This window comes from Leptopilina heterotoma, unplaced genomic scaffold (genome assembly GCF_015476425.1).
Source record: "Leptopilina heterotoma isolate Lh14 unplaced genomic scaffold, ASM1547642v1 Lhet_60, whole genome shotgun sequence".
NCBI classification, from domain to species: domain Eukaryota; kingdom Metazoa; phylum Arthropoda; class Insecta; order Hymenoptera; family Figitidae; genus Leptopilina; species Leptopilina heterotoma.
The window spans coordinates 7272916-7294418 of record NW_025111138.1 but is presented as its reverse complement, the minus strand read 5'-3'; the positions used below and the strand labels follow the sequence as shown (position 1 = coordinate 7294418).

General features: G+C 27.1%; 1 protein-coding gene across 3 annotated transcripts; it reads left to right on the top strand.

Moving 5' to 3' along the window:
* The first annotated feature begins 515 nt into the window (after window positions 1–515).
* Window positions 516–19129, top strand: LOC122509527 (serine/threonine-protein kinase 10). 3 transcript variants are annotated; one of them, XM_043623671.1, is made up of 13 exons: window positions 518–778; window positions 2809–3080; window positions 3228–3516; window positions 5768–5932; window positions 6063–6261; window positions 6364–6494; window positions 6628–6951; window positions 10086–10170; window positions 10282–10442; window positions 10539–11035; window positions 11505–11959; window positions 12202–14411; window positions 17330–18548. In XM_043623671.1, exons 3-13 carry the CDS (start codon window positions 3358–3360, stop codon window positions 17627–17629), a joined length of 4686 nt encoding a protein of 1561 aa, XP_043479606.1. In that variant the 5' UTR covers window positions 518–778; window positions 2809–3080; window positions 3228–3357; the 3' UTR covers window positions 17630–18548. The 3 variants fall into 3 exon arrangements, with proteins under 3 accessions (XP_043479608.1, XP_043479606.1, XP_043479607.1); XM_043623673.1 differs by lacking the exon at window positions 17330–18548 and adding an exon at window positions 18818–19129 and having other exon boundaries at window positions 516–778; window positions 2809–3516; XM_043623672.1 differs by lacking the exon at window positions 518–778 and adding an exon at window positions 1741–2139 and having other exon boundaries at window positions 2809–3516.
* The last annotated feature ends 2374 nt before the right edge of the window (window positions 19130–21503 follow it).

Genomic DNA, 21503 nt, shown 5'->3' with positions numbered 1-21503 from the left:
ATTAATAATTAATAATGGTTAAAAATTAAAAATAGTAGTTAAGTTATCGCTAAGTTGACATTTGAAAACGGATCCGTCTCTAAAGAATAAATAAGTTATAAAAAAGAATTTTTTATCAAATCAACAATTCGTGAAAAAGAAGAAAAAAGTTTTAATCGAAATGTCCCTTCAAACAGTTCTGTAATTCGTAAAAAATGACTTATATTGTGTTTTTAAACAATATTTCTAATTTCTAAATATTTAATACTATTTTATCATTTAAAAATTAAATTCCATGCCTATCACACCACTGTATCTAGAAAACTCAGTGCCCCTGACCTTCATTTTTTTCCTGCCGAAAACTCTTTAAATTCTCCTCTTTGATTCAATTCGAAAATAAATAATTTTAACTTCTCATTTAAAAAAAACCGATAAAAGAAAAAAGTATGAAGACAAATTTCTACAAGAAAATGCAGTAAAGTGCATTGCGGGATCTTTAGGAACATTATCACTAGAGCGCAGTGTTGCATTTTAGTTACGTCACTTCCAGGCGTGGTGTTTAATCGTGTGTGCTCTGTGCGTGCGCTGAAAATGGCCGTGATGAACAGTCAAACGTACGAAATTCTGTGATTTTTCAATATTTGTGGTTTTCCGATGTAGATATTTATCGTGTGTATGTGATTACGAAATCGTACTCAAGTTTCAAGTGAAAAAAGGGTGTCGACACGCCAAGTGTTTTTTTGCAAAGTGAAGTCTCACCGAATTTCGCGTATGCGAAAGGATTTTACCGCAAAATAAGGTGAGTTCTTCATTGATGACCTTTCACTATAAACGAAAAAGCGTGTAATAATTTAATCTCCATCTCGACATTGAAAAAGTTTTCATCAATACTGTCAATTTCTATCTATAATCATGTTGACAGAATATTGCACCTAATTTTCACGAGGAAAAAAAAATTCACGAACCAAATTTTCTATCGTATGGGAGACGCGCCTGCTACATTCGCAGATTGATATTGCTGATGTCCTCCTAAAGTGTTAAAATTTCTCTCCAAGTGTATTTTTTTTGATCAAATTAATTCTTTGTAGAATCTTTGAAACATTGAAAGATGGAGATGAATTGTGTCAAAAATTGTTTATTTTCAATCTTTAAAACGTCGGCACCTGTCGATTTGTTTTCAATCAGTTGAACAGACGTTTGGACAAATGGACGAACGGACGGAAGCCACGAGACGTCTTTAGATTGACTGTATTTAGCACAAATATTTTTCGGATTTTTCGTAATTCAAGTTTACTTATGAGTGTCTGATAAGTAGTTCACAAACTTATTTTAGCTCGGTTTTTTCTTTTTTCGGTAATGAAAATCGATGTCAAGATGAAGACGAACTTTGACTAATTATAAAAAAAAGTGTATATTGAAAGCAAGTCTTGTGTCATAGTTTCAATTGTAAAGGCTCAATTCAATTTATTCAGTATAGTGGGTAAAGTTGTTTTTCTCGTTTAATGAGAAGCGTGGGTTTATTTTAAAAAAGTGAATTTCATAATACAGCAGGAAGTTATATTTGCAACATCAAAAATACAAAGTATTAACTATACATTATTGCTCTCTAACCCCTTTGGCTTTATACGGAAAAAAATTGTGTCCTATTTTTGATTGATAGTCTACGGGAAATCTGTTGTTATTCGTCTAGAAGCGCAATAAGTCATTGGCATAAATTGTACTTGGAGGAATTTATGATTCACTGAACAATGACGTTAATATCTTACAAATAGCTATTATTTTATAGTTCCTAGTCTATTATGATTGCTAGAAGACTCGGGAGTGCAAAGATAGATTTTTTCTCGACAATTCTAACTCGTTTTTTAATTTTTAGAAGGTAAATTTTCGTTATTTAATTAAGAATGTCAAATGCTCTGATCCCTCTGATCTAACGAAATTTTTCTTATCGCAACGCAATATCAATTCTTATCTAACATTCTCATGAACAATGAACGTGATAACTGAATTATGCTGATAAACTAACGATAGTAGGTAAAATTCAATTGCTTTGAAAACCAGGATTTGTTCTTCACATTTTATGCAAAAAAAAGAGATGCAAAAAGTTGAGAGAGATTAAATATGAGGCCATTGACTTAAAGCTCAAGGAAGCGAAAGATTTTTGTAAGTAAATATTTACATATCGGCCTTTCGCTATTATGCAAGAATTAAATATATAAAAAACTATTTAATGAAAGTCAAGACCAATGGTAAATTAGAAGGCCTCTTGGATGGAATGTTGGTCTAACAGTCATGTCCTAGTTTTCTCTATTGCAAGAATTTCTTACTAGCACATTAATTATGCTTGTTCAGAAAAGAAGTTCTTTCCAAGTTTACAAATTTTTTTTTTTTTGCTTTTTTAACTATCATTTCCTTAAGTTTCAGTATTTGTAGTTGCACACTTTCTTTTTTCTTTCTTCCTTTCTAAAACACCTTGTTTATTAAATTGATCTCTAAAATAATTGATTCTTATCTTGGATGTTTTTTTTCCGCCAATTCCTTTTTCTCTGCAATATTCTACAATTTGTAGAAAAAGGAAGTAATTCTTTGAAATCTTTTCAATACTTACCTTTCAGTCAATAAAATTGAAAGTATGTGAAAGCAAAAAGGAATGATGTCATTAAGTCATTATTGGCTGACAGAAAGTTTTCTTGTGATTATGATAATCTAAATATTAGGGGGAAACACATAAATATTAGTGATATTATGAAAAGAAAACAATATAATATTTACCAGCCTTGATTTAATGGAAAATTATTTATTTTTAAAATTTTCACAATTTCTCTATTTCAGGTGCCTTGGATTTACAAATTAAAATTCGGAAAATGGATCAAAAAAGAGGATATTTGAGAATTAAGGATAAAAATTACTTTTACAATTAAGAGGATTTTTTTCTGTCAAGATGCGGGAACGATTTAATTCCCTGGAAATTAACCAGGGCTCTGATGAGAATTAATTGAATTAAATTTTGGAAGAAATTTTGAATTGAATTTAATTTCATTATTGAGAATATAAAAAAGAGAGAAAAAATGAGGATTACTTGAAGGTGATGCAACTTCCAAATGGTATACCGGCTTTGTTTTTTAAAACTGAATGATTCATTATCAAGAATTATTTTTCTAAAGAGGAATAATTGTCATCTTGTGTTTTCCGTGTTTCTCAAAATATATTGAGACTATGTCTTTTTACAGTTATTTTCATAATTTTCATAGGTGAAAGTAACGTCGTCAATTAAGTATTATAGTGAATGCTTTTAGTTTTGTGCACTATGTAAAAAAAAGGAAGGTGGACATCGCTGTGTTTTTTTTTAAATCTTAGTGAATTAATATTGCAACAGTCAATATGTCTTTTCTATCAAACTTGAAGAAAGCACTCCACTTTGGTGGCAATGACGCGAAGAAGAAAAAACTTTACAACAACATCAGAATGGATTGCGATCCAGAGGAATTTTGGGAAATGGTTGGAGAATTGGGAGGCGGCGCTTTTGGAATTGTGTATAAGGTAACGAAATTTTATTATTCAAGAATAATAAAGTAAATAGTAAAATAAAAAATAATAAAATAGAACAAAAAATAATAATGTAGAATAAAAAATAATAGAGTAAAACAAAAAATAATAAAGTAGAACAAAAAATAATAAAATAGAGCAAAATAAATAATAAAACAAGACAATAACAAGAATAAAATTAATAAATAGAAAAATAAAAAAAAACAAAATAAATAATAAAATGAGACAATAATAATAAAATTAATAAATAGAAAAACAAAACTATTATTTATTGAGTAGTGATTAACGTTAAAATAAAAGAAAATATTTTCTCTAAGATTGTAAGAAAACTCAGAATAAATAAATATTCAGGAATATTTTATCATTAGTTGATAAAAAAATCAATTACGAACTCAATAATGACTAGTAATTGCTGTGATAAATCATAAAAAAAGTACAAAAATATACATTTAACACAATTCTGTCACAATTGAAACTATTAAATTGATTTGTTCAAATTTTGCAATATCAAGAGATAATTTTTGTCAAATTTAATTCTCCTGCAATTTACAATTAATCGAAAAACTTTTTTTTTCTAATCAAATAAATTGAGAGAAAATCGGAATTTGAAAAAGAATTTAATGTTTACTTTTATATGTTTGGAAAAAAAAGATGTTAATTTATTATTTATAATTTCACCATCGAATGAAATAAAACGAAATCGAAAAAAGATTCAAAGAATACTTAATATTCTACTTAACACAAATAAGCACCTGAAATTGTAAAGCTTCTTTTCTAATCTTATTAGCAAACAATATCGAACGACGTTCAACAATTTTTCCAACAAAAACTTTACGTCTCTAAGAAAAAATTGTTAAATTTTTCATTTTTTATTAAAAAACACTGGAAAAAATTTATTTTGTAGCATTTATATATAAGAAAATTCAGAATTTTGGTGTCTTTTTTGTTTGAATCATAAACTGGGAAATTACCAAGAAATCTAATATAAAACCTTCAATTTTTTCTATTTCTGACAATAATTTCTTCTTAAATAACTTAATTCTTGAAGAGCGATCGTAAAATTATTACTTAGAAATTATTTAATGAATACGACGATTATTAGAGTTAATTATTTTACTTAAATATTTCAAAATTAATTGAATTTTAAAAGAATTGTGTTTACAATTTTTATAAATAGGTTATATTATTGTAATTGTTAACGAGTTTTTAATTTAAGAATATATTTTTGGTATTATATATTAAATAAAATAAATAAATATTGCATATAAATATTAAATAAATAAATTTTTAATAAATTTTTAAAAATAATTTAATAATAAAATAATTTTTCCAATAATGTTCTTGACAAAATTTCAATTATTTTCAAAAATCTTCCTGAATTCAATGATTTTCAATATTTACTATTTAAATAAAATTTTCCAAAAGAATTCAATTATTTACAAAAATTCTAATTCTATTCTAGAAATTATTTAGAAATAATTGACTTTGAAAAGGTTTCAAATTAAAATCTTTGAAAATCTGAATTTTTCAACAATTCTGTTGATTTTTTTTTTCAAAAAGTTTAATTGAATTTTTTTTAAAATTATTTGAAGTTTTTATTTTCTAATATACAATTGAAGAATTTCTGAATAATCAATGAAATTTTGTGAAATTGAATTGTAAACAAATGGATTACAAAATTCTCAAAGAACTTTTTTTTTAAATTATCTAAAATAATTTATTTAAAGAAGAATTTTAGTTAAAAATTCTAGAAAATATTAATTTAATTGAAATGATGAAAATAATTTTGAAGAAGTTACAGTTATAATATTCTTATAATATAAAATTATAATTATATCACTCGGTCATCTTTATTATTAATTATAAGAGAACATGAAGAAATTGATCATTCCGAGTCGAAGACTCGGAGTGATCGATATCTTCATGTTTTCAAATAAATATTCATATAAGTTATTGGATTTCAAAAATGTTTGAATTTGAATATTTTGAAGAATTTTAATTCCTACTTAAAAATAATAATGATTAAATATTTATTTAAAAAATAAGTTATTGAAGTTTTCATTTTTAGAATGAATCGTAAAATATTCTTTAGAGTCAGGGAAAAAGTAAAAAAAAAATTCTGTAAATCAGGGAAAAGTCGGGGAAAAACTAAAATGAAGTTTTTGCAGTAATCCTGACAAAAAAAAAATAAGAAACTGAAATTAGAAAAATAATTCTCCGAAATTAATAAGTCGTTTAATTTTAGGCACAGCAAAAACAAACGCATCAGCTGGCTGCTGCAAAGATGTGTGCACTTGATGGCGAAGATGATTTAAGTGACTTTATGATTGAAATAGACATATTGTCAGAATGTAAGCATCCAAATGTAGTCGAACTATATGAGGCGTTCTTCACAGAAGGCAAATTATGGGTAAGAATAATAATTAGAAATAATAATAATAATAATAATAATAATAATTGTTCTAATAATTTAAACTACCTTGAATCAATTTTTTTCACGCGAATTAAACTCACTTAACACGTCTAATTTATTATTGTAGATGTTAATTGAATACTGTGATGGTGGCGCAGTGGATTCAATAATGGTTGAATTGGAAAAACCATTAACCGAACCACAAATATCTTACGTTTGTCAAAATATGACCAAAGGTCTGGCATTTTTGCACAAATCCAAAGTTATACATAGGGATCTTAAAGCGGGCAATGTTTTATTGACAATGCAAGGCGGTATTAAAATAGGTAATAAGGATAAAATTAACTTTTTCAGGAAAAGTAAATTTACTTGCGAGTATTAAATTGCTCAATTAATTTTAATTGAATGTTAATTCTTTTTTATTGCAGCTGATTTTGGGGTCTCGGCTAAAAATAAACAAACCCTACAGAAACATGATACTTTTATTGGTACGCCCTATTGGATGGCGCCAGAAGTGGTTTTATGTGAAACGTTTAGGGACAATCCATACGATTTTAAAGTAATTTTTCTTTTTTTTCAATTTATAGAATTCTTTAATTACAATAATTTCATAACTTTTTTTTCAGTCGAATTAGTAATCTTTTTATACTAAATTTCAAGAAGAATTTAAAAAATGAATTTGTTTTTCCCAGGTGGATATTTGGTCTCTAGGTATAACTTTAATAGAATTCGCACAAATGGAACCGCCAAATCACGAAATGTCCCCAATGCGAGTTCTATTAAAAATTCAAAAAAGCGATCCACCAAAGCTTGATCAACCTGGCAAATGGAGTAAAGAATTTAATGATTTCATTGCCAAGGCTCTTATCAAAGATCCCGCTTCAAGACCGACGTCGGAAGAATTACTTAAGCATTCGTTTATTAATCGAACATTGGATTCAAAACCGATTAGGGATTTATTATTGGAGTATAAGGCTGATGTTGTGGAAGAAGAACTCGTCGACGAAGAAGCTGAGGTACAAAATTTTCTTTTTATTTCAATTTTTTTTTACTTTTAATTCTTTTCTCTTCTTTTTTTCTGTTGTTTTTATTTAAATAATCATACATTGTAAAGAATTCCATAAAGTTTCATAAAAAAACCATACTCTCTCTCCATAAAACTCTACTTCATAAAACTGTGAAATTACTCTTTTTCGTTAAAAATACTTCTTGACATCACGGTATTTTTTGCTTCAACTGAAATAGCATGTTTGAGAATAACAGTTATAATAATAATAACAACAAGAACGAGAAAGAAAAATAGTGCTCGCTTGAATTATACGGTTAATATGTAAATACGTTGTTACACGCTTACTCTACGATAGAAGGCCAAAAAGGCGAAAAAGCACAGAGAACAGTATCAGCGAATTGGTAAGCTGCTTTCAAGTGATACCATCGCTAGTAGTCACTTTTTAGCAAAAATATTACCACTTTTTTTTGGCTGATTCGAAAAATTTCTTTTTTTCTCTCTTGATAGAGAGAAAGGCAATTAACTGTAGTTGCAAATTATTTTTCTAGAAAATATTTGAATTTCTCTGAAATATTTTTAAATACTCATTAAGTACTTTCAGGCCTCGGGTATTATGACCTTTTCGACTTTTTTCTACTTATTTTCAAAACTAGTTACTTTTACGACTTTTGTTTTAAATAATGCGACAAAATACAAAACATTTTTAGTATAAACTGCAACTCATTTCGATTTTTATAATGTAGAAAATAAATACAATAGATAAATCTTTATTTATTTTTGAACAATTTTTTCCAATTAAAGTTTCAAAATATACGATTAAAAAGATTTTGAATATTTGAAATTTTGTAAAATTTAATTGAAAATAATTTATTTTCTTCTATTTTATTACAATTTTTGAAAATCGAATTTTGAAAAATATTAAATGCAAATTTTGAAAATAATTGAATTCTCAAAAATTTTAATGAAACATCTTCAAATGAGAATTTGAAAATAAAAATTAGCTTCTCAAAATTATACTAAAATATTTTTGAATAAAGTAATTATTATAGAATTGTTCATTCTAATTTTTTTATATTTAATTATTATCAATATTTTCAATTACATATTTCCGAAAATTCAATTACAATATGAAAAATAGTAAAATTAACGTTTTTTAGAATTATTTTTAACATTTTGGAAAAAACAATCATGTTCAAAATATTTATTTGAATTCTCCTAAAACATAATTAGTTTTTTTAAACTGTAGAAAAATTCTTTTATAAAATTCAATTATTTTCGAAAAATTACAATGTTTTTAAAATATTAATTCTTAAAATTGTTTTATCATAATTTTTTAAGATTTCAAGATTTTAAAATTCAAAATAAATAAATTCAATTCGAATAAATTAGTTTAAAAATTTTTTTTTTAATTTTTTAAATTAATTTTTTAGATTTATTAAAATTTCGGAGAAATCGTGTTTATATTTATAATTAAAATTCTTCAAAACTTTGATTATTTTTTTGTATATTTTTTAAAAAGTCAGTTATTTTCAAAAGATTTTACCAAAATTCCATTGTTTGAAAATATTTCGATTGTTTATAATTGAAAAATTATTATCTTTCAAAAATTATTTTAAAATATTTTAAAAAATTTAATTTTAAGAACTTCTTTATTATAACTTTTTGAAAATAATTATTATATCTTAGTAACTTTTTTTAAAAAAACATGAAGAGTTACATTTATAAAAAATGGAATTTTTGTATTTAAATAATTGAATTCTCGAAGAATTTTCGGAAAATTATTAAAAATAATTGATTTAGAGATGAAGTAGATATAGTTAAAAATTGTAGAAAATAATTGAATTCTGGAAGGATTGTAGTTGTAGTTTTTAGAAATTATTAAATTGTAGAAGGTTTTAAATTTAAATTTTTTTAAATTTTATTACCCGTGGAAAAACAAATAAGTATTTAAATATTTATGTAAGAAAATTATTCAAGTTTTGAATAATTGAATTTAGAAATCAGTGAAAGATCAGACAAGTACAAAATAAAATTTTTTTTGACATCTGTGAATTGAATAAGACTTTTTTCTATTTTCAATTGGCTAAAGCAACTGTTTTGAGCTTGAAAGTCGATCCGGGGCCTGATTTTTTAAAAACTGAAATATTTAAATTTAAAAATTCTATTTTTAAATAAAATACTGATTTTAAATAAATACATTTTTTTTTACTTTTTAATTCAATATTGTAAAAAATACCAGTAAAAACCAAAAATATTGCATTTTATTATCTGCAGGGAAATCTAAATATTAGTCTATATTTTGTGCATTAAAATTTATGTCAATTATTTGAAAATTCCACAATATTACATTAATTTTTTAAACATTTGCACGGAATAGTTTTTTAGCTTCTTCAATAATGTATTTAGATGATCACGCAGAAAGAAGATGCAATTTTTATTCTATTATCATATGTCATTTGTCATGCATATATAATTAATACAGAAAAAAAAATATTGAATAATCGTTCACTTTATATAAAAAAAATGCAAGTCACAATTTTTGCTGATATATCGCAATTATTAGTTTAATTATTTTTTATTACAATTTTTTATTTCATATTTAACGTTTTTTCTTTTTTAATTTTTGAAATTCACGTTCTTTCTTTTTTAATTTCTAAAATTAAATTGGAATTAAAAAATAAATCGTGAATGCGCTGTTGTAACGTGTAACTTTATTATTCGGCTGTGCATGCGGCTCTCCTGGGCCTCGCCAGCCCCATCGCCCGTGCGATTGCCAGGTCAGTAGCTTCTGCAAATAATATCGGACATATTTTTATTTTTTTATGTAGGCCCAATTATTTTTTTCTTTAAATTCGCCTTATGCAGCAATTTTATCATATTTCCTGGTAAACGGAAGATGATATTAAACGGAAGAAGATTTTCTGTAGAAGAATGCGAAAATAAACTTCCTTTTACTGAGGAGATAGATATTCATTAATATTTAACGATTTTTCTTATTTATTAGTTTGATTATTAGTTTGAATTATTACGAATGAGTCGAATTAAGTTTACGCTGTCTGTGTTTTTATAGCAAAATTATTTGCAATTATGATTTTATTAGAAAATTTCTGTATTTTTAAACATTTTTCAAATGATTTGCAGGAGCAGCGCACGTCACAGCTTCCACTGGAACTGGATCAACTCGGAGATGACTCTGCATCTGTACGCAGTGACATTGACGTTAAAGGTAATTTTAATTTGATTTTTTCCATTTGCTAAACATTATTTTGTTTGATGGAACTTTTAATTCTGTACTTTAATTTTGTTATTAAACGTTTTATAATTTTTAAAATTGCAGTTAACGATAAAGAAACGACAATTGCACCACCCGTATCTGTTAAGAAGGAAGAAAGCAACAAACGAGAAATTACTCGCGATGGCGAGAAAGAAGAAAGAAATAAGAAAATACGAAAGACTGATTCTAAGGAAAATATTCCATTGTCAGTTGAAAAGAAACAGGTATGTTAAAAAATGGAATTTATTTTATTTACTGGTAAAAACAAAAAAAATAATATTAAAAAGAGATTAATTTTTGAAAATATATTTTCTCTTTAGGCACCAAAGCCGCCAGCTACGGGTGAGACAAATGAAAGAAGACTGTCCAGGGAAAAAGGACCTGCACCACCTCCGCCACCGTTGCCACGTCAAGATAGTAAAAATGACGAGAAGGAAAATGTCCCGAAAATCGAGATAACAGATCGTCCAAAGTCGATAGTTGATGATAAGTTACAAAACAAAAGTACAATGCAAAATCATAACAAAGAAGAATCGTCGAATCTCAATGGCGAGAGTCAAAAAGCAATTGAGAAGAATATTCTAGTGGATAATTCGGAGAAAGTGAAATCGCCAAAAGTTGAGGAAAAGGCAAGTAATCATGAAAAGAAGAATGTTGACATTAGACCAAAATCAGCGGAAGACAAAAGACACTCGGGAAGTAAGAATAAAATGAGTATTGAGGAGAAGAGAAAATCTGCACCAGTACGTCCTTTATCGAGTGATGAATGGAAGAAGCCTGTTTTAAATAAACAATGTTCCTTGGAAGAGAAAAACAGGTAAAATTTCAATTAAATTCTTTATTTTCAGATCTTGGCCTGAACTTTTAATTAAACCATTGACTTTTTCCAACTATTTTCAATTCTAGAAAATAATTGAATTTTGGAATAGTTACAGTAGCAACTTTTAAAAATAATTAAATTTCCGAAGATTTGAAATTGAAAATTTTGAAGATTTGAATACAGAAATAATTTTAATTACAAATTCTAAACAACTTAGCTTTTTGAAACAAGTTTATCACAGGTTTAAATATTTATTCAAACCTTAGATAAACTTGTGAATGAATTCAAAAATTTTTAAAAAATGAAGTTCTTCAAAAACAAATTAAAATTTTATTAAAAAGATAACTGAATTTCAAGAAGTAATTTTTTGTGAACACGAAAATGTTGCAACAAAAATCAAAATATTGATCCTATAATTTGATTAATTATAATTATACTGTTATAATTTAAGAATTTTTAATTTCAGACTTGAACGAAAACCATCAATCGAAAATAGTAAAAGTATTCAGGAGAAACGTCGATCAGTGGAGGAAAAATTGAATGCCATGTTGGAGAGGCAAATATCAATGGATGTTGGAAAAAGAATTAATGATTCTATTGCCGAAAGTACGAAGCAACCACCAAAAACGCGAAATCCCACCTTTTCGGAAAAGAGTTCTGTGAAAGCAAGTTCCACGGGGGATATTAAGAAGAATTCGGAAATTCGTGAAGATCTCGAAAAATGGCGTAGCGAAAATTCGTCCAGAAATGATTCTTACGAAAATGTCTCGAAACCTAGTCGTGAAAGTCCGTCAGGGCAGCGCACAAGGGACAGGAGGGCTTCTGGTTCTGCGGTTAATGTCGCGGTTATCACATCAACGCCACATAGAAGCAAAAGTGTCACGAGAACTGGAAGTGGAGATAATATTGTTGTTATTACTGGTAAGTTAGCAGAGGAATTAATTTTTTGTCTGTACTTGCTGACAATTTTTTATATTTAATCTTTAATCTTAATCGTAATTTTAATCTTAACTTGAATGCGAATCTAAATCTTAATTTTAATCTTAAAATTAATCTTTATTTTAATCTCAAACTTAATCTTTATTTTAATCTTAAACTTAATCTTTATTTTAATCTTAATTAGCCTTAATCTTAAATTTATCTTAAATTCTAATTGTGTTTAGGAAAATCGCCTATCGATCAGGAAGTGCGTCTAAACACGTCAACAGTAAGGATCACGACTGAAACTCCAGATCCATCGAACAGCCTCGCAAGTAATGTGAGTCAAGTGACAGTGGTTACGACTCATCCACCAGTTCTCGTTGACGCAACATCATCGCCGCCACCGAGACATTCCTCGCCAACGTCAGAGGTTGTCATCGTCGCTAACGAGACAAATAAAACCCAAGTCAACGAGAGTTCAACTGACGATGACGGATTCCCTAGTCTCGATAGTTTGGAGTACACACCGCAGGAACAGTCAATTGTTATCACGGACGCAAGTAAGAAAATCGGTAAAAAACTAGACGAATCCGAAGTCATCATAGTCAGTCCAATAGTGGACGAGTTACAGGATACTAGTCACGTTTCAGTGGTTACAGTCGGCGACGAACAAGAGCAAGTGAAAGATTCATCCGTCAATCGAACAGGTTCATCATTAAGTGATCTCAGTTCAACCGGAAGATCAAGCACCAAGAGTGACAGTGGCGATGAAACAAGTAAAACCTCCATAATAACTGCGAGTTCAAAAATCGATGCTTCCGAAGTTGACGATTCCGGACGTAAAGCGCCCGTTAAAATGAACGGACAACTCAAGAATAATCAACCATCACAAGTGAATAGACTTCCAAAATTGCAAAAACAAATTGAAACCAATCTCAAAACACAAAAAGAAAAACGTGTCTCTCCCGATAGTTACGAAGGTTCTCGATCGCACAGCGATTCAGGCTCGACACGATCCTACACACCAAGTAAGAGTGTCGATCGTTCCGACGCCGAATCAATCTCAACAACCATCAGTCAAGACAGTCGCGGTTCAAACAAAGAAAATCACATCGGTCGTGAATCCCGTCAATCATCCGAAATCGACGACGAAGTTGTTCTTCGTCGCAAACCCGAATACAATCGCGACGTTCCGCGAACAACCCGAACAAAGGAAGACATACAAATGATGAATCTAAAGAAAAAGACCCGAAAGCGAACAAGAAAATTCGAAATTGACGGTGTTGTTGTCACAACAACAACATCGCGTGTCATTTACGGTGACGATGAAAATGGAAGAGTTTACGACGATCAAATATTCCGCAAACAAGAACTACGAGAATTAAAAATGCTACAGAAAATGGAACAAAAACAATTTCAAGATCTCTCGCAGAAAGCACAATGCTACAAGGATCAGCAAGAGAAACGTTTCGAGCAAGAGAGACAATTATTAGAACGTGGAGCCGAGGCCGATTTAGAAATGCTCGCCCGTCAACAAAGACAGCAAATCGAACGCGCCGAAACACAGCAAGAAGCCGATTTGAGGTTAGCATCGAAAAAAATCCGCAGCGAACAGGAACGTGAATTAAAGCAATTCCGCGAGGGACTGAAACAAGATTTGAGACTGATTAAACAAGAGGTTGACCTAATGCCCAAAGAGAAGCGAAAGAACGCCTTTAAGGTACGTAAGGAAAAACTCGAAGCTGAACACGAGGATCGTGAGAAATTATTCCTCGAGAAATTAAACGAAAATCATGAAATGTCACTACGACGATTATCAGACAGTCACAGGGAGAAAATTGCCCTAATGGAGCGTCAATTCCTTCAACAAAAACAACAATTAATGAGAGCGCGAGAGGCTGCAATTTGGGAATTGGAAGAACGTCAAATACACGAGAGACAACAATTACTAAAGAAACAATTAAAAGACATATTTTTCCTTCAACGACATCAAATGTTAATTCGACACGAGAAAGAATTGGAACAAATGAAACGGATGAATCTTCGAAAGGAGGAGGAATTAATAAAACGACAGACAATTGAACGGAGAAATTTACCAAAACGAATTCGCAATGAAATGAAAGCAAGGGAAATGATGTTTAGAGAGTCGATGAGAATTTCCATAACGTCGACGACGCCGGATCCAGACGCCGAGAGGGATAAATTGAAGAAATTCCAGGAGAATGAGAAGAAAAGGTATCGTGCGGAGCAACAGCGTTTTGAATTAAAACACGCCCGACAACTCGAGGAAGTTAAGGCTCAATGCGATGCGAATATTAAGGAACTGGAACAACTGCAGAATGAAAAGAGAAAAATGCTGATGGAGCATGAGACAATGAAATTGAAGGAGCAAGAAGAGGCGTATACCAAGGAGTTGAGAGAGTGGAAGACTCTATTGAAACCACGTAAACAGGTATGTCGAATTAATTTTTATTTCATTGATCTTTTATTGTTTTTTGATTTTATTTTTATTGTTTGCCAATTTTTCAATTTGTTGATTTCTTTTTATTATACGTTTTGAATATGCTAAAAAGCTTCTATTTATACCAGCATAATTTCAATGTGCTAATTTTTTTTTCCAAAGACTTTTTTTTATTAAAATTTGATTTTTGCAAATAATTTAAATCTTCCCTGTAATAAATTTACGCAGTTTAGGATTTATATATGGGATTGAAATTTTTCTTTCAGAATTGAAAACCAAAATACAGGCCTCGGGTTTTTTTAAAAAACTTTTTCCGACTATTTTAAAAAAAAGACGACTTTTCGACTCCTTTAAAAAAATGCCACTTTTTTTTACTTTTCTTTCAATTATTGCAACAAAATACCATTTTTTTTGTACAAAACGCAACTTATTTTGATAAAAGGGTGAAAGTAACTGTAATCAAAAATTATAAAAATGATTTTTGAACAATTTTTTTAAGATAATTAAATTTTCGAAATTTTGAATTAAAAAGGTTTTAAAAAATTGGAATTTTGTTAAATTTGATTACAAATAATTGACTTTCTTAAGGACTTCGTTAAAATATTGGAAAATAAAATCGTGATGAATTTAAATTGCAAATTTAGAAAATAATTTAATTCTCAAAAATTTTAATGAAAAATCTAAAAATGAGAATTTGAAAATGAAACTTGATAAAAATTGGTTTCAAAAAATTATATTAAAATATTTATTAAAAAAGTAAGGTATAGAATTTCTTCAGTATAATTTTTTACAATTGAATAATATTATTTTCAATTATTTATTTCCGAAAATTTAAATACATATCTACAAAAAATAATTACAAGAAAATTCTATCTTTTTAGAATTATTATTAAAAAGTTTTGGAGAAATTAATTTTTGAAGTAAACATTTAAAAAGATAATGTAAATAATTCAAATTTTGTAAATTAGCATTAAAAATAATAGTTTTCTTTTAAATATAAAATTTTTCATTAAAATTTTATAAAAACAAATTTTCGAAAATAATTAAATTTTCAAAAGTTTAAATTTTAAATCTTTAAATGAAAATTAGAAAATGAAAATTAATAAAAGAATAGCTTTAAAAAATTGTATATTTAAATATTCTTTAGAGAAGTAATTATTAGAAGTTTTTCATTATAATTTTTTAAAATTCAATTATTTTTAATATTTTCAATTATATATTTTCTAAAAATTCAAATATCTATAAAAAATAATTGCAATAAAATTTTATAAAAAAATCTAAATTTTAAAATTGTTCTTAAAATTTTAGAGATAAAAATCATTTTTTCAAAATTTTTAATTACAATTCTTCAAAAATACATTGATTAGTTTTTTAAATTGTCTACAAATTCTTTCAAGAAATTCAATTATTTTTAAAAATAGTAAATTAAAATTTTTAATAAATTTACTTTTTAAAATATTTATTTAAAATCTTGAATAAAACGTATTGTTTTTATATTTATTCTTAAAATTCGTGAATAACTTGATTATTTTTTAATATTTTCCAAAAATTCTATTACAAAATCCAATTATTACCAAAAAATTTCATTGCATTTCAATTATTATCTGCTATAAAATAAATAAATAAATTATTTGCAAATTTTCTAATAATAATATATAAAATTGAAAAATCTATTATTATCTTTCAAAAATTATTTACAAATATTTCTAAAAAACAAATCTTAACAATTTTTTTATTTTTTTTTAAAAATCTATCATTTTTGGATAATTATTTTAAAAAAATTGATTTAGAGAAGAAGTTGAGTTAAAAATTCTAGAAAATAGTTAAATTTTGGAAGAATTAGAGTTGTAATTTTAGAAAAAATTAGATTTCAAAAGATTTGAAATTGAAATTTAAAAAACTTTAATTTTTATAGAAAAATAAAAATAAATATTTATATATCAAAAAAATTGTTGGAATTTTAGAATAATTGAATTTAGAAATTAATTATTAATTGATGTCGATTTTATTTTAGGTCAGGGAAATATAAAATTAAATTTTTGTGACAATTATTATTAGTGGCAACACTCAATTTATTTATTGACAATATAAACACTGAATAATTTATTTTAATAACTTTTAAAAATATTTTGACTAAATAATAATTGTTGTTTGTTTAATAAATATTGTTTACATATTTATTTTGAATTGAATAAAGTAAACAAGCTCATATACGTACTGAAGAAAATTATTTTTGCAAGGCTGAAATTTTCAATTTTATTTCGCAAAGTCGTGAAAAATTTAAATAACGTATGCCTACAACTTTTTCTTTTGTAAAACATTCTTGACTGCCCACATATTATGCGTACACATAAATGGTGTCAACATTTGCAGCAAATCCTTTTCAGCATTCACTCTCTTATGAGTTATGAGTTAGTAATTATTATTCTTTTCTCTAGACCATTTGAATTCGGAAAAAAATGCAAATTTTATCGACTCCTTGGTTCCAAAAAGTATAAAGCATATTTTTAATTTCACACTTGGATTTATTATTTCTACTCGCAGGTCGGGAATTTAATTTCCAGAGACAAAATTTTTTATTTCTTTTTTCGTTTTCTATTTCTTTTTGTTTCTTTTTCCTTTTTTCTGTTTTCATTTTTTCTTCTTTCTGTTTTTATTTTCTTTTTTCTGATTTTTTTCTTTTCTCTGTTTCTTTTTTTTAACTAACAAAAAATATTTATGAAGATATTTTTTTCTGCATTTCTTGATAAAAAAGACTAAGAGAGAGGAACAAATTAGAATATTTTTTTTTTTAATTGAAACTCTTCGTTATCAGGAAATGAAAAAAATAATTCGCGATCCCTTCGCGAGGAAGGAAAATAATAGAATGAGAATTTAAAATGAGTCTTGTGTTGATATACTTGTTGTAGAAATTAGAGGCGGAGCTGACAACAGAAATGGAAGCATTGGAGACTCATTACCGCGGCTATTTGCCTTCTCGTCTTAGCGGCTTCTATCTTACTACCTTTGACTACTCAACACTTTCATTGCCCGGTACCTTGAAACGTTCCTCCACACAAATTCCACATTCCACTCCAAATTCGCCTTCTTCATTTAGCATACCCCGTGTGAGTTTGAGAACCAGTGGTTCAGACACAAGTTCATTGAGCAGCACGCTCTCTAGAAGATATTCTAAATCAGACCTTGTTCCATCTCCTCCTCGTAGTTAGTCAAATTTTTTTTCTGTTTATCTCTGTTCCATGCATCTTATTCGTTATCTTGTTCATCATACATGCTTTTTCTGTTTGTCTATTAGAAAAAAATTATTTTCGTCATCGATTTTTTGCTTTTTTGCATAATTAATTTTTTTCCAGAAATTATTCCGAAAAAAAAATTCTCATCTAACAGAGTAAGTCTCGTTGGGGGGTTGTATGCTGAGTCCTTGTATTTTTTAGTCTTGTTTCTCTAGATTTGAATACAAAAGATGTCAATTTTTCGAAAATTTTCTTTTTAAAAAAAAATCTCTGAATTTAATTTTTTAATTTTGTTTCTAACAGGAATTACGAAATATCATTTTATTTTATAGTAAAGAAACAAATTTAATTTGATTTAATCGCTTGGTTTTTTTTTTATTTTCTTCGCTTGATTTTTTATTAATTATAAATTGTTCATAATTTAGTGCAAATTTCTAGAATATTTTTTAAGACACTTTTTTCTTAATATTTAATTACCTAATTATAATAATGTTTAATTAATCGTGGTATATTTTGTACCTTTGTAATTAAGTAATTTTCGTAGTTAAGTACCTCAGAATTGTCGTCAATTTTTTCAGAAATTCGAAATTATTTCGTGTAATTTCTGAAGTATTATGTAGTTTATTTGTCCGTCCGTCACTACATTCCATTTTTTTTTGTGGTCAATGTCACAGGTAGTGTCAATAAATTTTTTTTTTAAATTATGTTTGTAGTGCCATAAACATTCCAATTGTTGGTTTGTTGAAAATGTTATCGAAAAAAAGTCATTATACCTATAAAGGGATATGTACCTTGTACTAATAGAGAAAAAAAAGGTAAATTTGTTTTTATTGTTTATTATCATTTTGTTTGTTGTTGCTTTTACGTATCAAATAAACGCTTCATTTTGATTATACTTTCCTGCAAAATCAATAAAACAAAAAAAATTCCCTGAGAAAAATTGTAGTCAAGATCGTGAAGGAGATAAAGTGACTTTATTCTGAATTGTGCAGGTTAGTTGTTACGAATTTTCGATTTATAATATAATTAATCAAAATTTTATACAGTGAGACTTTGAGATTTTTGAAAGTGAGAAAGAGGGAGAGAAAGAGAGAGAAAAAATGGATGGAGATTGAAGAATATAAAAATAGGGAGTATTAAATCTGTTTTTTTCTTTTTTTACAGAAATTGGAAGAACAATTTGCATTGCAATTAGAAGAACAGGAATTAATTTATGGACCTAGTGCTATTCCTCTGTGCCTGCCGCCAGATTTACCTGATCTAACTCATCACACGGCGAATTCAACGCGAAGTTCATTATCTTCCGTCAGTGAGGGTTAAAAAATCACTTTGTTCCCCGAGTGATCGAAACAATGTCTAATTTGTTTGCTATTCTTTCAATTTGATTCATCTTCTTCCGAGATCTGCCGAAAATGAAAAAAGTGGATAAACGGAGAAAAAAGGAAAAGGGAAAATAAAAAAGCAGAAAGGAAAAGGATATTAGAACAACAAATTCTTAATTTCCAAAAGATTTGTCCTTTTTCGAAGAGGACTTTTTTTGCTTCCTTCAGTCTACGACTTTTCGGGAGAGTAGTTTTTTTCTTTTTCCTCTCGAAGAAAGAAATAATCCGTATGTTTTGCTCAATATTATTATCGAAAGAGTTTTCCATACTCTTGCCAGAGAATTTTTTGGCTCAGGAGAAAAAAAAATGAAATTTTTGTAAATAATTTACTATCGTCACAGGAGAAAGTATATATATAATGGTACAATTCCGCCTAATCCACCCGATTAGAGAGAAAAAAAATCAAGAATGCACTGATTTTTAATAGCCTTCTATTGTAAGCATAGTCCATTAAATGTCAATTCGATTGGAAAGAAAGTCACATTTTATATATAAAAATAAGTAAAGGAGAAAATGAGTGATGAGAGGGAATATCTTTATGCAAGGAAATTATCTTTCGTTTAGGTATGATTTTCATTTTTATTATTTATTTCTTTCAAATTGTTCTCGAAAATTGATTCACTCAAATGATTGCATTTTTTGAAATGATATTTCCAAATAAAATTTTAAACTTGATACAAAATTCCAAATTTGAAATAAATTTTATTTCAAATTTAAAATTTCATTTGGAATTTTATTTCAAATTTTATTTTAAATTTGAGATTTCTTGTGAAACTTTTTTTCTGTTTGTCTCTTTTTTTAAATTGATAAAATTTAAAGAAGGGAAACAATTGCAAAAAGTTTTATTATTATCATGAGTGGAATTATTTTTGAGTTATATTATTTTCGTTATTCTCTGGAGCGTACTTGCCTGTTAATAAGGCACTTCCCACGCATCTTGTAGGCCATATAGTAATTTCTTATTCATGATTTTATAAGCAGTATGGTTACGTAGTGAAGTGATACAAAAGAAAGCTATATTTTGAGTCTCTTTGATAAATTTTTAGAGATTAGGTATAGTAATCGTGCAGCATATGCGTGCCATCACGGCATTTTGTAACATTTACCCGCAGATGAATAATAATATATATATTATATATAAAATCTATATTTGAATTTAGTTTCGAAACGCAAAAAAATCCTGTTTTCGAAAAAATGTTACTTTTTCAATTTTACTGTCCGAAGGAAATTAATTCAATTAATTTTGATTAATTTTATTTAAATCAGTTTAATTAATTCGATTTAAATTAATTTAATTAATTCGACTTAAATTAATTTAATCAATTCGATTTCAATTAATTTGATTTTAACTAATTAAGTTTATTTGATTTCAAGTAATTTAATTAAGTTGAGTTCAAGGAATTTAATTAATCAGATTTTAAGTAATTCAATTAATTTGATTCTAATTAATTCAATTAATTTGATTTCAAATAATTTAATTAGTTTAATTTCAACTAATTCAATTAATTTGATTACAAATAATTCAATTAATTTTATTTTCAGTAATTTTATGAATTCAATTAATTTGATTTCAACTAATTCAATCGATTCAATTAATTTGATTTTAACTAATTCAATCAAATCGATTTCAAGTAATTTAATTAATTCGATTTCAAGTAATTCTATGAATTCAATTAATTTGATTTCAAGTAATTTAATTAATTTGATTCTAATTATTTTGATGAATTCGATTTTAATTATTTTCTTTAATTCGATTTTAATTAATTTGATTAATTCGATTTCAAATAATTCGATCAAATTCAGCCGAATTTTTATTCGTTTCAATTGTCATTTGTCAATTCTTTATTAGTCTAATTTTAATATCAAAGTAATTTCTACTCGGCCTAATCTTTTCATATTGCCTAATGAAGAATTTCTCGTGACAAATGTCGATTTCGCAAAATCGTCAGATAAGAATTATTAATGAATAAATTTTGGTTAAAAATTAAATGACGGACAGTTAATCACAAGCGAACGGTATTTTACCGAAATCAAAAAAACAACACCAAATACAGTATGCGTTATTGCGTAGCCTTACAAGCTTTTAAAGAATCTCTGAAAAAAAAACAATATGCATGAATATATTAAAAGAATGAAAAGAAAAATATTTCCTATATTTTGTCGTTGATAAAAGGGCTTGTCATTCTTAATTTGTTTTATGAATCAACACGATTCAAATACTTAACTTTTGTTCAATAAGTTATGAAAAAAAAAATTTTTTTTCTGATATAATATCTAAGAAGAAAGAATTTTTTTGTCAGTTTCAATTTCAATTCAAATTTACGATTGCATTTTTTGAATTCGAATTGAAATTCAAAACAGACAAGAAAATTTGAATTGAAATTGAATCTGTTTTCGGAAAAGGAATTAAATGATAAAAATAGCGAATTTCTTTGCCCTCTTAATCTCGACAATCTTGTCACGTAGAC

Bases quoted from the DNA above. Each gene is read 5' to 3' on its own strand.
- LOC122509527 (XM_043623671.1), top strand. From the start codon at position 3,358: ATGTCTTTTCTATCAAACTTGAAGAAAGCACTCCACTTTGGTGGCAAT. The intron at 3,517-5,767 runs GTAACGAAATTT...GTTTAATTTTAG, and splicing joins CTTTTGGAATTGTGTATAAG to GCACAGCAAAAACAAACGCA. The intron at 6,952-10,085 runs GTACAAAATTTT...AATGATTTGCAG, and splicing joins TCGTCGACGAAGAAGCTGAG to GAGCAGCGCACGTCACAGCT.